Source organism: Acanthopagrus latus, chromosome 9, assembly GCF_904848185.1.
Source record: "Acanthopagrus latus isolate v.2019 chromosome 9, fAcaLat1.1, whole genome shotgun sequence".
Classification (NCBI taxonomy): Eukaryota; Metazoa; Chordata; class Actinopteri; order Spariformes; family Sparidae; genus Acanthopagrus; species Acanthopagrus latus.
The window spans coordinates 610,228-625,199 of record NC_051047.1 but is presented as its reverse complement, the minus strand read 5'-3'; the positions used below and the strand labels follow the sequence as shown (position 1 = coordinate 625,199).

Here is a 14,972-nt window from a genome sequence, read left to right as displayed (position 1 = left end):
TGCATCCTCCCTCCCTCCTAAGTCATTATGAAGAAACCTGTTCAACATCTTGCCTATCAGGGCTGAGACCCCATAAGAACCTTATGTACCAACAATTTGGCTTAACACCTGTAACATTTCAAGTCAAGGAAACCTGTTCAGTGCATGCACATTAGTGTCTGTATTCATTTCTATGATGGTATGTGTGCGCGTGTGTGTGAGTGTGTGTGTGTATATGCGCGCCTGTATGTCTGTGAAGTCAATGATATATGAATGTGCCTGCGTCTGTGCTACTGAAGTAAAACTGTGCGTAGGTACTACAGTATGAAAGCTCACAAACTAGCCACTTACTAGCAGGTTGACTCCATGTCATATTACCCCATAGAACAATGTTGTAAAGAATGTTATCCATCCCTGGTGATCCCAAACAATCATTAATCAAGAAAACAATATCAGCAACAGTATTTATGAACCAATTCAGTGTCACTGTTATCAGCCTTGGCATTCACAAGGGGTAAAGCGAACTGTACTGTATGAAATAACATCCATATATGCTGTACAGATGAGGACAAAATCCTTTTTGCTTGACAACAGCCTGCGGTCGTTTGTTGTAGTTTTCAGCAAGTCTCTGACATGTCTCCTGAGGAATCCCAGCCCATTCTTCTTTGGTAAATCTCTTAAACTCCAGATTTGATGGCCTTCTTGCATGGACCTTGGTCTTTAGTTCACCCAACAGATTTTCTATGGGATTCAAGTCAGGGCTTTGTGCAGGCCAGTCAATAATATTCACTTTGGTCTTCTGGAGGTAGTTCTTCACAAAGAGTGATGTGTGTTTTGGGTCGTTGTCATGTTGGAAGACAAAGTGATGACCCAGACCCAGTTTTGCTGCTGACTGCTTGAGGTTTTCTTTCAAAATCTTCATGTATCTTTCTTTCTTCATGGTTCCTTCCACCTTGACAAGATTCCCAGTTCCAGACGCACTGAAGCATCCCCGCAGCGTAATACTCCCACCACCATGTTTCACTGTGGGGACAGTGTTCTTTGGGTTATAGGCCTCACCCTTCTTTCTCCAAACATAAGCCAAAGAGCTCTAGTTTCATCTCATCTGACCAAAGGACATGATTCCAGTATTCATAATCTTTCTTCAGATTGTCCTTTGCATACTTCAGTCTGCCTCTTCTGCAGAAGTGGAGTTTTTCTTGGTCTGCAACCTCGTAGTCCATTCCTGTGCAGAGCTCTAGTGATTGTCTTCTTTGAGACTACAATTCCCGACTTAGTTAAGTCATTCACTAGTGTTTTGGCAGTTGTTCGTGGGTCTTTAGAAACATCTCTCACTAGTTTTCTTTCCAGGGTCTTTGAAAATTTTCGCTTCCTACCTCTTCCAGGCTTGTTCTGTACAGTGTGGCTCTCTTTGAATTTGTTTGATGCTCCTCACTCCAGTTCTTGACACTTGGAAACGCTGTAATAACTGTGTATATCCTTCTCCTGCTTTGTGAGAGTCAACAATTCTCTTTCTCAAGTCTACACAATTAATTAGGGCCCGAGCAGGGAACCTGCAAGGACCCTATTGTTTTTGAAGTGATTCTTTATTAGGGCCCGAGCAGGGAACCTGCAAGGACCCTATTGTTTTTGAAGTGATTCTTTATTAGGGCCCGAGCAGGGAACCCCTGCGAGGACCCTATTGTATTTCAAGGGATTCTTTATTTTTAGGGCCCGAGCAGGGAACCCCTGCGAGGACCCTATTGTATTTCAAGGGATTCTTTATTTTTTATATTTTTATTTTTTTTTATTTTTAGGGCCCGAGCAGGGAACCTGCAAGGACCCTATTGTATTTGAAGCGATTCTTTATTTTTAGGGCCCGAGCAGGGAACCCCTGCGAGGACCCTATTGTATCTGAAGGAATTCTTTATTAGGGCCCGAGCAGGGAACCTGCGAGGACCCTATTGTTTTTGAAGCGATTCTTTATTAGGGCCCGAGCAGGGAACCCCTGCGAGGACCCTATTGTATTTCAAGGGATTCTTTATTTATTTTTTATTTTTATTTATTTATTTTCTTTTTTTTTCTTCGGACGAAATGATTGCATTTTTGACTACCTGAACATACCCCAAAACTCACCAAACTTGGAATATAAGTCCCACCCGGCAAAAATTTTTATAATCTATTGTCGTCCTGAATTTCCACCACTAGGTGGCACTGTTATTAAGCACAGCGCGTTTTGGCTAATAACTCCCATATACTTTGTCGCATATTCAAAAACCGTATATCCACGCGTTCAGTGAAGTGGGCTGAGTCTCGTGGTATAGGCCACGCCCATTTCCGCCTACCGTTTTTTTTCGCTACGTCGCAAAATGTCGAAAACCTACTTTTTCGAACTCCTCCCAGGCGATTTCACCGATTTGCACGAAACTTGGCACACAGCATCTGTGGACCCTCCTGACAAAAAGTTATTAAAAGAATTTTGATAGGCCAAACAATACTCACGTTATTAAATAACAACTTCCTGCAGATTTCCTGCCAAACAGGAAGTGTTGGATATCTCCACAACGGTGTGTCCAAATGACATGGAACTTAAGATTATACTTTGACATGACTTAATGAGCATGTGTCCAAAAGTCTAGGCGATGATCACAAGGTGGCGCTCTTTAAATTCCTTTAGTTTATATCTCCACATCGCCTGGGCGGATTGACACCAAACTTGGTATAGTCATTGCCACTGCCCCCTTGAGGATATCTGACAAAGGACTTATCAATCGGCCACTAGGTGGCGCTCTGGTGCCAGTTTAATTTTATATTTGGCCCTGTGCCCACACCATAACACTTATGGAAATGAAATTCATAGAGCTGGTATAGACTGGCCCCTGCAACTTACACACCAAAAATGACCAGCAGGTGGCGCTATTTTTTATGTGAAAGCGTTTTTGGCCCATAACTCACACATAATGTGTCACACATTGATAAACCTTATATCTACTTATTCCTTGCATTCAGCTGAATTATTTGTTGTAGGCCACGCCCACTTTCGAGCTAATTTTTGTTCGCAAAATTGGGACAAATGCAAAACCTACTTTTTCGAACTCCTCCTAGGCAATTTGACCACTTTGCACTAAATTTTGCGTGAAGCATCTATGGACCCTCCCGACAAAAAGTTATTAAAAGAATTTTGACAATTTGACAATTGTCTAGAAAGCAGACAATCATGTACATCTTAACAAAATACTGTGCCCACACCATAACACTTATGGAAATGAAATTCATAGAGCTGGTATAGACTGGCCCCTGCAACTTACACACCAAAAATGACCGCTTTTAACTCACACATAATGTGTCACACATTGATAAACCTGTTCCCTGAATCCAGCTGAATTATTTGGTGTAGGCCACGCCCACTTTTGAGCTAACTTTCAGTTCGCAAAATTGCGACAAATGCAAAACCTACTTTTTCGAACTCGTCCCAGGCAATTTCACCGATTTGCACGAAACTTGGCATAGAGCATCTGTGGACCCTCCTGACAAAAAGTTATTAAAAGAATTTTGATAGGCCAAACAATACTCACGTTATTAAATAACAACTTCCTGCAGATTTCCTCCCAAACAGGAAGTGTTGGATATCTCCACAATGGTGTGTCCAAATGACATGAGACCTAAGATAATACTTTGACATGAGTTCCTGAGGATGTTTGCAAAAGTGTAGGCGATGACCACAAGGTGGCGCTCTTTAAATTCAAATAGTTTATATCTCCACATCGGTTGGGCGGATTGACACCAAACTTGGTATACTTATTGCCACTGGCCTCTTGAGCATATCTCACAAAATGCTTATCAATCGGCCACTAGGTGGCGCTCTGGTGCCAGTTTAATTTTATATTTGGCCCTCTGCCCACACCATAACACTTGTGGAAATGAAATTCATAGGCTTGGTATAGACTAGCCCCTGCAACTTACACACCAAAAATGACCAGCAGGTGGCGCTATTTTTTATGTGAAAGCGTTTTTGGCCCATAACTCACACATAATGTGTCACACATTGTTAAACCTTATATCTACTTATTCCCTGCATTCAGCTGAATTATTTGTTGTAGGCCACGCCCACTTTCGAGCTAACTTTTTGTTCGCAAAATTGGGACAAATGCAAAACCTACTTTTTCGAACTCCTCCTAGGCAATTTGAACAATTTGCACTAAATTTTGCGTGAAGCATCTATGGACCCTCCCGACAAAAAGTTATTAAAAGAATTTTGACAGTCCAAAAAACAGCCAAAATATAAAACAACAAATTCCTGCAAATTGTCTAGAAAGCAGACAATCATGTACATCTTAACAAAATACTTTCTGATTATCATGTAAATGTTGAAAATTGTGTGCAATGGACTGATGAGGCTTTGTGTAAAATTTGGTGCAGATCGGCCAATAGGTGGCGATTTGGTCGCAGTCTAATTAGTTTGAATGGAAAGTAAATGGGAAAATCTTAAAATCCTCTTCAAAACTCATCGCCTTTCAACCTATTGTTGTGCTTCTTGCTTTGAGCTACAGATACTATTCCACATTTTAAAGAGTCAGAAGACCTTGAACTATTGGGCATGTATTCAGTTTCTAACAATCTTTAACGGTTTTCAAATCATCAAAGTTTTAGTTTCAAGGATTTTTTAGACTATCTTGTGATTTTATAATGGGTGTGTATTGCGTGAGCTAGAGTGCCTGACATCATCGCTACAGTGTAGAGCAGCTGGAAGAACTGGAGAAAAAATTCTCTTCAGCTACTGGACGATGATACTTTCAGCTTCTTCCCGAAACTATTTCTTTGCATTATGCCTCATGTGGACATTTTCGTCAGCCAGCTCCAGAAGCGGACCATCAACTCAGTCTTTGTCTGGGGAATCGTGCAGCAGTACACACACTATTTTTGACTTCAGCGTACATTACTTCATACCAGCGGGAGCAGGCCACCAAATTATACAGAAACAGCTTCTTCGAGGCGTTGCGTGCGGAAGCCCTGACGGCAGCATGCACCGAGGTGCGTGGACTGTGAGGGCCCGACCAACGCTGCTCGCAGCTTTAATTTTGAGTGTATTTTGAGGGGTTGAAAATAGAGCAAACACATTTTTCAACACATCAAAAGGGGAACATTGCAGATTGGACATTTTAATGTCTGTCATCAACTTATGGCATTACATTAGTGACCTCACTTGTTCACATTGTTCACTCTCTATGTTGACTCTAAATCATCATCATTTTGTTATTACTGACAGCTGTAGTGTCTAATGACTAAGTTTTAACAATATAATGCTCCAGATTGCATTATGGAAATGTTAGAAAGTAATGTGCACGCCACTGAAATTACCTTCTCTCGTTTCACTGTTGGTGTTTTCAGGGGACAAGATCAAGGATAGATTTCAGACTCTTTCAGACTCTTTCAGACTCTTTGGAACAGTAAATAAATTATTAGTTTAATTATTTACACCTCTTTTTTGCCCATTGCGATATGTCAAAATGTCACCATAAATAATTTTGAATTGGATTTAAATTGAACAAAATATCCCGTAGAGGTCACACTTTTATTATTTCTCTTTATAAAAATGGTGATGTTTAAAGTTACTGTTCCCTTTTTCAGGTCTCTTGGGTGTTGGAGCAGCAGGAGCCTTCATCCTCCAGCGATGACCTGACTGCAGTGAGGAATCACACCGACCAAATGTTATGTCTACTGGCAGAGGAGCGACCTGCCGAGAACTCGGAGGGTGGTGCCAGCGTGCTGCCAATGGGCCCCATTCTGGAGATGGTGGTCACAGAGAATATTCTGGAGCACTTGTTTCAGTGGCATCTCCGCCGAGGCCTGGACCCTGACAGCCAGGGGGCACTACTCAAGCTGTTTGAGATGCTCATTGGCCAGTCACAGCAACCTCTCCTGCAGCACACAGCCATCCTCCACCCGCTGCTGAGGCTGTTGGGAGCCTGTGCTGACCCAGAACTTGGTTGTCCTTCAGCGCTGGAAAACAGCCTGGTACTGCTGCTCAATCAGGTACATGAACCTGCTGTCTATACATTGTTCTATGTGTATACAATCATATACAGTCTACATAAGAACTTGGTCCTCAAGTCATACAAAGACTCAGATATCATATAATGTCTTGACGGTAAGACAAGTATTGACGGTGAGAAAAGAGCACATGTGAAAGTCACTTAACTTGAGGAGGAAGTTTGTACTACAGGAAGTTTACATTCCTCAGTTATCTGCAATGTGCAGAAAAAGGCCAAAGGAAAGAAAATAGTACAATTTGATGAAATGGTGGATTGGTTGGGAATTGTACGTGAGCTTTGTTGGCACTCTGCACTGTTTTACTGTTTGCCTGTCATATTCAGCTTTTATTCAGACTTTTGAATTGTTTTTCCTACTTCTTCCACTATGTTAAGTAACTGTCACAGTTCCAGTCTTAAAAGTTAAACTTGTGGATCAATGGACCACACTGGAACTTGGAGTGATCAGAGACTATAGCAAAAACCATCCTCAACAATTGTAATGTGTGTGCGACTAACACACATTACAATGAGTAATACAAACTAAACACACAAACATTACCTGCAAAAATTGAAATTGCTAACTTTGCTAAAGTAGTATTTTAAAAGTTGCATATTAAAAGCCATATTACCAGTCCTACTTGTAGTGTCTCCCTTTATTTAAATAGTTGCCATGGAAAGTTCTTGTGTCTGTTTGGCTGGTAGCTTGATTTTAAAATCATATAACAGGACACCTTAAACATTGTTCTCTGACAGAGTTGATTAGTGCTCACAATTTCTGAAATAAGACATTAACGATATGGCAGGGGTAATAAAACAGAAGATGGGGACCTGTCCCACTTTTACATATACATGCATCAAAACAACAACGATGTCACAATGCAGTGTTCTGCTGAGAATTTATCTTGCACTTATCTGAATGCTACTTTACACACACTACCCATCCAAACAGTTTTGAACCAAGTACTGCCCACCCCCACGGTCCCTGTATGAACAAACTGAGAGCTGTGTCCGTATACTTGATACTTGAAAGGTGTCTGGATTGGGAACCTCAAAATTGCGTCACTGCTCTTTGTAGATGACTGGCTTTGTTGGCTTCTTTGGCCTGTGACCTTGACTAGGCACTGGGGTGGTTGGAGCTGAGTGTGAAGTCATCCGATCTAGGTCTGATAACTGGGACATTTTTGACTCTCCATTGGATGTGGTTTTTCATTCCTGTTTTGGAGCGTATTATAGTTCTGCTTTAGTGACTGCAATTTTCCACCAGGTATGCGTGTCCATGGCCCGGCAGCCTGTGGTTCTTGAGATGTTGTTCCAGGCGGCGCCAGCTCAGCAGGGCTCCACCAATCTGCTGATCTTCTCCCTACTCGTGCCATTCATCCATCGTGACGGAGCCATTGGACAGCAGGCTCGCGATGCGCTGCTGCTGGTCATGGCAGCTTCAGCAAGCCATGAGGCTGTGGCACGTTACATAGCTGAGAACTCTTACTTCTGTCCGGTGAGTGATGGAACTCGAGAGAACTGTGATGTCATATTTTGCAATAGCCAGGGTTCTAATGGAGGATGTGGTTACAGATGGCGCTGAATTTTGACCTTTTTTTGACAGTTTTTTCTCCTTTTTGTCCTGAGGTTTCTCTCATTTATTTATATTCAAATGTTTTTGAGGCAGTTTTGTTGAAAATGTTGCTGTTGTGGATCTCACTGTTGACACATTGTATGTCTAACTGGGCTTTACAAAGAACTAGACAGAACTTGGAATCTATTTAGCAGTACTGGATATTTTATTTATATATTAAATCGCAGTTGTTCTGTTATGGGCTTAAGATAAGTATTATTAATATTTATGACAATATTTTATAAATATGCAGGGCTGATTACATTCCGGTGCTGTGCCGGATCTCCGGCGTATTGGCGTGACTGCAAAAAAAATAAATCGAGTTTGCCCAGAGATCTAACGTACAGTTGTCTGGATCTAACGGAGGCGCAACTTTCACTCAATCACATGACAGGTCTCTTAGCCAATCAGAAATACTGTGGGGGCAGGCCATGGCCAAACAGATTGATCCAGAGAACAGTCACTCCACATGCTGTTGAATCTGGGTTTTCCATACTGGCAACGCGTACCGTAGTGGCTGGATGGACCGCAAATTCATGAAGCCAGGGGAAGACACCAAAGATGTCAACCACCTCCTCTCCCACGCCGGACACCTGTCGGTCCCCGCCTCCAGCAGCTGGAGGCGCCTCGCCCTCGCCCTCACTTGAGGGTTCGAAGGGTGATGTGCTGCGGAAACACTGTCAGAGCTGCGGAGGCGGGTAGCAGATGTCTGACGCACCACTCTCTGAGACTGTAAACTCCTAGCGCAGCCGTTCTCACCCTGGCTGCTGCACCGTGTGCCCGCGGGTAGCACTTTCCTCCGGGGATAGAAGGGGGTTCAGTGTCAACCCCCTCGCGTCTAGCTGGAGAGTGGAGGGACCGTGGTTATGTCTATGTTTATTTCAGACAAAAATGTACCATGCAGTTCCAGAAACAATTGCATTATCTCAGCTTAACTATGATTGCACTATTTTATAACTGAACACATGGTGTGCCTTTCCTAGAGGAAAGATTTATAATTTAAGATTACTTTTTTAATGAAAAAATTATCAACAGGTACTCTAATGAATTATTTGTTTATTACTACTTACTACTGAATCGATATTGAAGCATTGAAATCAATATTGATTCGAATCAATATTGAATGGAATTGCAACCTAAAGAATCAAAATCAAATCGAATCATGAGGTTTTTAACAATACCCAGCCCTAATAGAAGGGGTGGGTAGTGTTGGAAAGCCCTTTTGGGAGCCCCCCTACTTACTTGGGAACTGACCTTTTCATCGTTTAAACAGACTAGTGCATTGCCTGTAGGAAGTATGTATTCCAATAGAAAAGTGGGAGGTTAATTAGCTTTTTCATGGATGGCCAAATGAGACTGAGTTTGAAGGTGGGACATCAAGCATATAATTGGCAGTTTTTGACTATTTTTGATTTTAACATTACATTTCACCGCAAAAACTTTTACCTTGCCTTGTTTGGTGTCAATATTTTAAGCACAACCTCCCATGTGACTGCGCAGTTATTTTTACATTTTGACACACACAATGGACCTAAAATCACCAAAAACTTAAAATCCGAGTAGGAAAAAACATAAATATTTTTAACGAACCATTTTTAGTACTTATAATGCAAATATAAATTGTTGTTTGCTAAATTTGTGGGTGAGTTTTTGAAGTTTACAAAGTTATATGTAACTATTTATGTTTAAATTAGGGATTAGGGATTAGGGATTCTGCGCAGTGCTCACACACACAGTGGAGAGGAGAAAAAGTATAGCCACCACGTAAAACTGGATTCATAGCCCGGCGCTGTTCCTTGGGGCTTGGTTCCAAAGGTCAGCTAAGGCAGCAGACTCTCCCGAAATTGTAATAAACATCCCAGGTCCATTTTCTCCTTCTCTGGCTGTAGACGCTCAGCAGACTGTAGAAACTGTACAACTCATGACTACTAACGTTACTGTGAGGCCCAATACGTCAGCGGCAGCTGTCTGCTCCTATGATAAACACTGATTATTATGAGAGAAAACTGTAGGGCAATAATGGCTGTTTAACTACCAAGTTATTTTACTTGATCTTTTTCTATGTTGACTGAGAGATTCCATGCAGCAGAAAATGACATATTTGTCATGTTGTGTGTCCTGAAGCTGTCTTTGACAGTTTCTTGTAGAGAGGAGCAGAATATTGCTGTTCAAGACTTTAGACATCATTCAGCTGCATCATAAAGCCTACGTGAACTGCATGGTGTTCAGGGATGAATAGTCTCTATCGTTATTGTACTATTTTTTCAGCTATAGTTACATTGATCATAGTAATGTAGCAGATTAGTTGTGAATGACAGTGTTCCTGCTATCACATGTTGGTAAAATAAAACATTTACATAATAAAATCAACTACAGGCTTCCCAAATGCTGTAGTAAATTAAGCATGATGAGTTGGGCATATGTCAGCATGTGGCCCTACTTTTAAGTCTCTCTCTTTTTTTCAAACCCTTTTTGCAGATGGATAGACTTAAATCTATGTGTAAAAACACTCAGGTTAAGTCTTGTAGTTTGTATTACTCAAAAAGTTGATGCCATTAGTCTCCCTTTTACTGCAAATGAATATCAGCTCCAAATAACGGTTATCGGCCTCCTTGACTACTTATAATCGGTATCGTATCGGCTCTGAAAAAACCATATCAGTCTATCTCTAATTTAAATGCAGGCAATGCCTAAGGTCTCCCTCAGCTCCTCCTTACCTACTCAACATTGAGCCGTCTCCTCATTGTTTTGACTCACAAAACAAAAATGACTCCACTACACACCAAACACTACTTAACACACTAACTAACAATCCAAACACGCTAAATGTCATAAATCTCTCAACTCTCAAAACTTGCTATCTTTATCACCGTCACTGTAACTGCTGCTGTCACTGCTCCGCTGCCAATCATCCCACAACTTTCCCCTGTTCCCCAGCAACCACATCACGTGGTTTGCCATATAATTTTGTGATTGGTCTTTTTCCACCAATAGGAACACGTTTTCTTAAATCCACTTGCTTCTTGAGGTATGTCGTGTTGTGGGGTTGGACTCTGCAGTGATTGGCTCTGGTGCGCACGTGGCTATGGTGTACAGTGATTGGCTCTGGTGCGCACATGTCTATGGTGGCTATGATTGACAATGCTAGCGGAATTCGTAAAGAATTTATGAAATAATAAACAGTATCATTGTAGTCCAAACAAATCCAGCGTTGCACACCCTTAACCTCTACGCACCCACCCGCCCGCCGGCGGGCGATTGCAGATAACTGACTGTTTTCTACACTGCGCAGTGACGTAACTCGCTTCAGCTTTCATCATTACGGACATACTATACGTCGTTGGAAAGGGTAGAATCTCAGCAATTCATTCATCCAGTTGATTTTGCAGAAATCATGAGCACTAAACCATAAATCATTTATATTTACCAGCATGGTAAACGTGAGATACAAGAAACGCACGGCGACTCCCTACCTTTGACGCGGCCATAAAGCCGTAATATGTGTCCGATCCTCAATTATTTATATTCCAGTTGTCCGTAAGAATCCACTGATCAAAAGCATCAAAATGGTTTTTCATAAAATTATTCCAGCTTGTGAATATCGTCCTGTAAAGTCCATTTGTTTACCGTCTACCGACTTTGTTTGTCAAATAAAATCCAGACTTCGCCGGCCGTATGTTTATTTTCTCTAGTTCCTGTATTGTGTTGTTGGGTGTGCTTGTTTTCATCACTTTGCTGGCTACAAAACAAAAGTGTCCCCATCTTTTTCCGTTCAGTTTTCACCCCAGCACAGCCCGTGAAGTACATGGAGCGCTCCTTGTTTAAAGGGCCAATCGGCTTTGTCTACTGTTATTTGCCGCCTTAGTACAGGGATAGCGTTTTGGCTATCAACATGTCAATCACTCAGGCTTCTAGCCAATTATTTTACCTTTCCAACGATGGTAGGCGTGCCCAGGTCCGTTTTGTACGAGCCGAGGAATATCGCTGCGTCTGGCAGCTAGCGGGCTAACTTTACGCAGCAGACGCACTCGCAGCGGACATTTAAATTTTAATGGACGGCAGTTTTCACAGTTTACAATGGCGAAATCCACAAAAAACACTAAATATGTCCGAGAAGAAGACCTGGAATGGATCATGGCATCATCTGATGAAACTGTAGACAGTGAGCAGGACTCTGAGAGAGAGGAGATGTTTGCTAAGGGCCTCGACGACATCTTAGATCGGTGAGTACCGTTATCATTGATGATGTTTGATTGATTTATTTAGCCATGAGTGAAATTTGAATGAAAGTTAGTGGGAAGGGGTTCTTATGCTTACAGTGAACAGTCCAGTATACATTAGCATTTCATAAATGACGCTAAATGTTTAGGGCCCCAGGGGCTAATTAGCCTAGCTAGCTAGCTAGCCTCAACTACTCAACCAAAGCTATGTAATCCTTGTAATTCTGTCCTATGATGTAATTCTCTTTGAGCCTCTAATTCCTTTTTATTTAGATTTTTTTTTTTTATCAAGCTTGTAAACACATTGAATTAGATCTTTTTCACTGACCGGACACTGGGAATATTCCCCCAATTCAATTATTCTGTTTATGTACGGTTACTTTCCTGATGTTTTTGTGTAATATGTAATATCATATATCTGTGTTTATTTATTTCCTATGTAAATAGCACCCTATTGAATTGCATTTATATATTTTTTCATTTTTCATTATATTTGGTAACATTTGTGCATTGCATTGTGTTTTGTAGGTCACAGTCTGAAGACAGTGACGTGGATTGGGAGCCTGAAAGTGAGGCAGTCAGACGCCCAACCCCCTCTCCTGCTGAAGGCGGTCATCAGAAGTGCCAACGATCCTCCTCTGCATCCACCAGTGCTACCTCCCCCGCTGCGTACATACAGTATTAGTATATTGAAAGATAATAAAAGCCTTGTTTGAAATTCACTTCAGTATGTCATTTTTGTATAATGGTTACTATTCTGTAGTGTCTTGTCGCATGACAATATCTCAATATGGCCACCTAGAAGTGTGTGGAAACCCCTCCGACCACCCATCAAATGAATGTGTGAAAAAATTATGTTTTGAATCATGGAGGAAGGCTTTATAGTCACCAAAATGCTTCAGTAATGTTTCCAGTGTCACAGAAGTGAGAAAAAGCATTTGGCACAATTTGGCCATTTGGAGACGTTTTGGAGAGGTTTGTGGACGCCAGTGACACCACAAACTAAAAACTCCATAACTCCCATAAGGTTAGGCCTAGAAGTCTGAAATTTCATCCAGGTGTAGTTGACAAGATGTAGAAGGTATGTGGTATATTGCCATATGCCTTACCTAAAGCACATCTGAGTTATTGTTATTCAAAAATGACCTATTTTTTTCGAAGAAAAAAAAATGTTTTAGAGCCATGTTTGAACTGATGTCATTTAGGTTGTGTGTATGGTACATGCTGGGTAAGCACATTGTCAGAAACTAGAGGTTCTCAGCTTTCAAGTGAAGTATCATACATCCATCTGGGACTTGTAGTTGTTGTGTTATAAGCTTTTCCATTTGGGTATGCTAATTAGGCGAAAATTACCAACAAAGGTGGGTGCGAAGGGGTTAAACCACGCAGCAGCCATATTGAAAATCTCAGGTCAGTCTGATCCTGATCTGCAGAGATATTTGAGGCACACACACACACACACACACACACACACACACAGATTCCTTGCTTTTATAGAGAGATTACTAACCTTTGGATTGTGACTGAATTATGATGCACAAATTATAATTGGTCTGGGTATCATAATAGGTTCCACTAGGTCCATTATTTAATGATGTGGACACCTGAAAGGAAACACGACCCACCCTGGTGTTGTGGAGTGTCTTACCCAATTTTTGAAAAACGGGGGCTAATATATTGATGTACCTATGTACAAATGAGGAAATTAAGATTTCATAAACGGCGTACAATTTCATTTTTTAAATCCCAGGTCAACTTGGAAATGTGCGCGCAGTGATCTGCCCTTTATCCTACCCTCTCCACACAAACATTCAACCATAAATGGTCAATGCAAAGCACCTTATGAATGGTAATGGTGGAAATTAGCCTGCTGTTCAGTGGTTCTATATAGTGAATCAGGAGTTGAGTTCTTCTCAACTGACCACGGCTGTCAGCACAGTCTGGTCCTCTCCACTGCTCTCCAGGGATGGGGAATGTGATAGTCAGACATCACTGTTGAAATATCTAACTGACTTTGATTTGACATTTGGGTTAACTTATATATTTTAAAATTGAAACGTGCTTATCTCTCAATAAAAGCAAGGAATTGCTGTCTCTCTGTCTGTCTGTGTATGTGTTCCTCACATATCTCTGCGGGTCAGATCAGACTGACCTGAGAGTTTCAACATGGCTGCTGCTTGGTTCAAGGGTGTGCAACGTTGCATTTGTTTGGACTGCAATGATACCATTAATAATTTATTTCATAAATGCTTTACCAATTCCGCTAGCATTGCTAACCGTAGCACAGTCACGTGCGCACCAGAGCTAATCACTGCACACCGTAGTCACATGCGCGTGTTCTGGTCTGAGGAGATCCGGAGACACGCGGACAACAAAGTGGAATCGAAAACTGTGGATGTTCGTATGTAGCTAGCCGTGGTGTAGGCCACCCATATGGCCCACCTCCCGAGTCGACGGATGCACTGGCAGGCGCAAAACCGAAAACCAAAAAAAAAAAAAAGAGAAATGGGTGATCATGATGAAAGTCAAGCAGCGTCAAGTGTGTAAGTGTTGGAGTTTTCTTCTAGTTGGCACAAAGTGTTATTCAAGAGCCTCATGTGACTGACTGAACCTTAAAGGTCCCATATTATGAAAAACACATTTTCTCTGGTCTCTACATATATAAGCTGGTCCTCCCTGAGCCTGCCAACTCCCAGAATGAGGATAACAAGCGATTCCTGCATGGTCTCTGCAGCCCACCCACTGATAAAACGGCACTCCTACAGGCTGTTCAAATTCTAAGTAAAGGAGTCATTATCATAGGCCGACCTCCTCTGCACGGTGATAGAAGATATCCCAGAGGTGAAGTTTGGTATGTCCAGTAGTGAGACAGCAGTGTATTGCAATGCCGTCGTTCAAAGCTGGACACGCAAGTAGTGCTGTTGTTGGTTGTAAAAATCAACATACGTGACTATATTGTGTCCCAGCTACAGAACAACAGAAGAGACAGTGGTTGCATTTTATTTTTTAATGTCAACATGCCGGCTGTGGTTCGTGTTAGCTTGTATGTGTGTGCTAACCACTTCACATCGGACTGCTTCAGTAATGAGGGTCAGTACAAAGCTGGCTTTGCCTGGGCACTGACCCTCTTAAAAGAATCAGTCCCACCCA

The 14,972-nt window shown here is 41.7% G+C and overlaps 1 protein-coding gene across 4 annotated transcripts in view; it reads left to right on the top strand.

Moving 5' to 3' along the window:
* fam160a2 (family with sequence similarity 160 member A2) overlaps positions 1–14,972 on the top strand; it is an 87,537-nt gene that overhangs the window by 29,681 nt on the left and 42,884 nt on the right. For all 4 annotated transcript variants that reach the window (XM_037109537.1, XM_037109536.1, XM_037109535.1 and 1 more), the window contains 2 exons: positions 5,587–5,991; positions 7,255–7,485. In XM_037109537.1, coding sequence (XP_036965432.1) covers positions 5,587–5,991; positions 7,255–7,485 — 636 coding nt within the window. The remainder of the gene's footprint in view (positions 1–5,586; positions 5,992–7,254; positions 7,486–14,972) is intronic.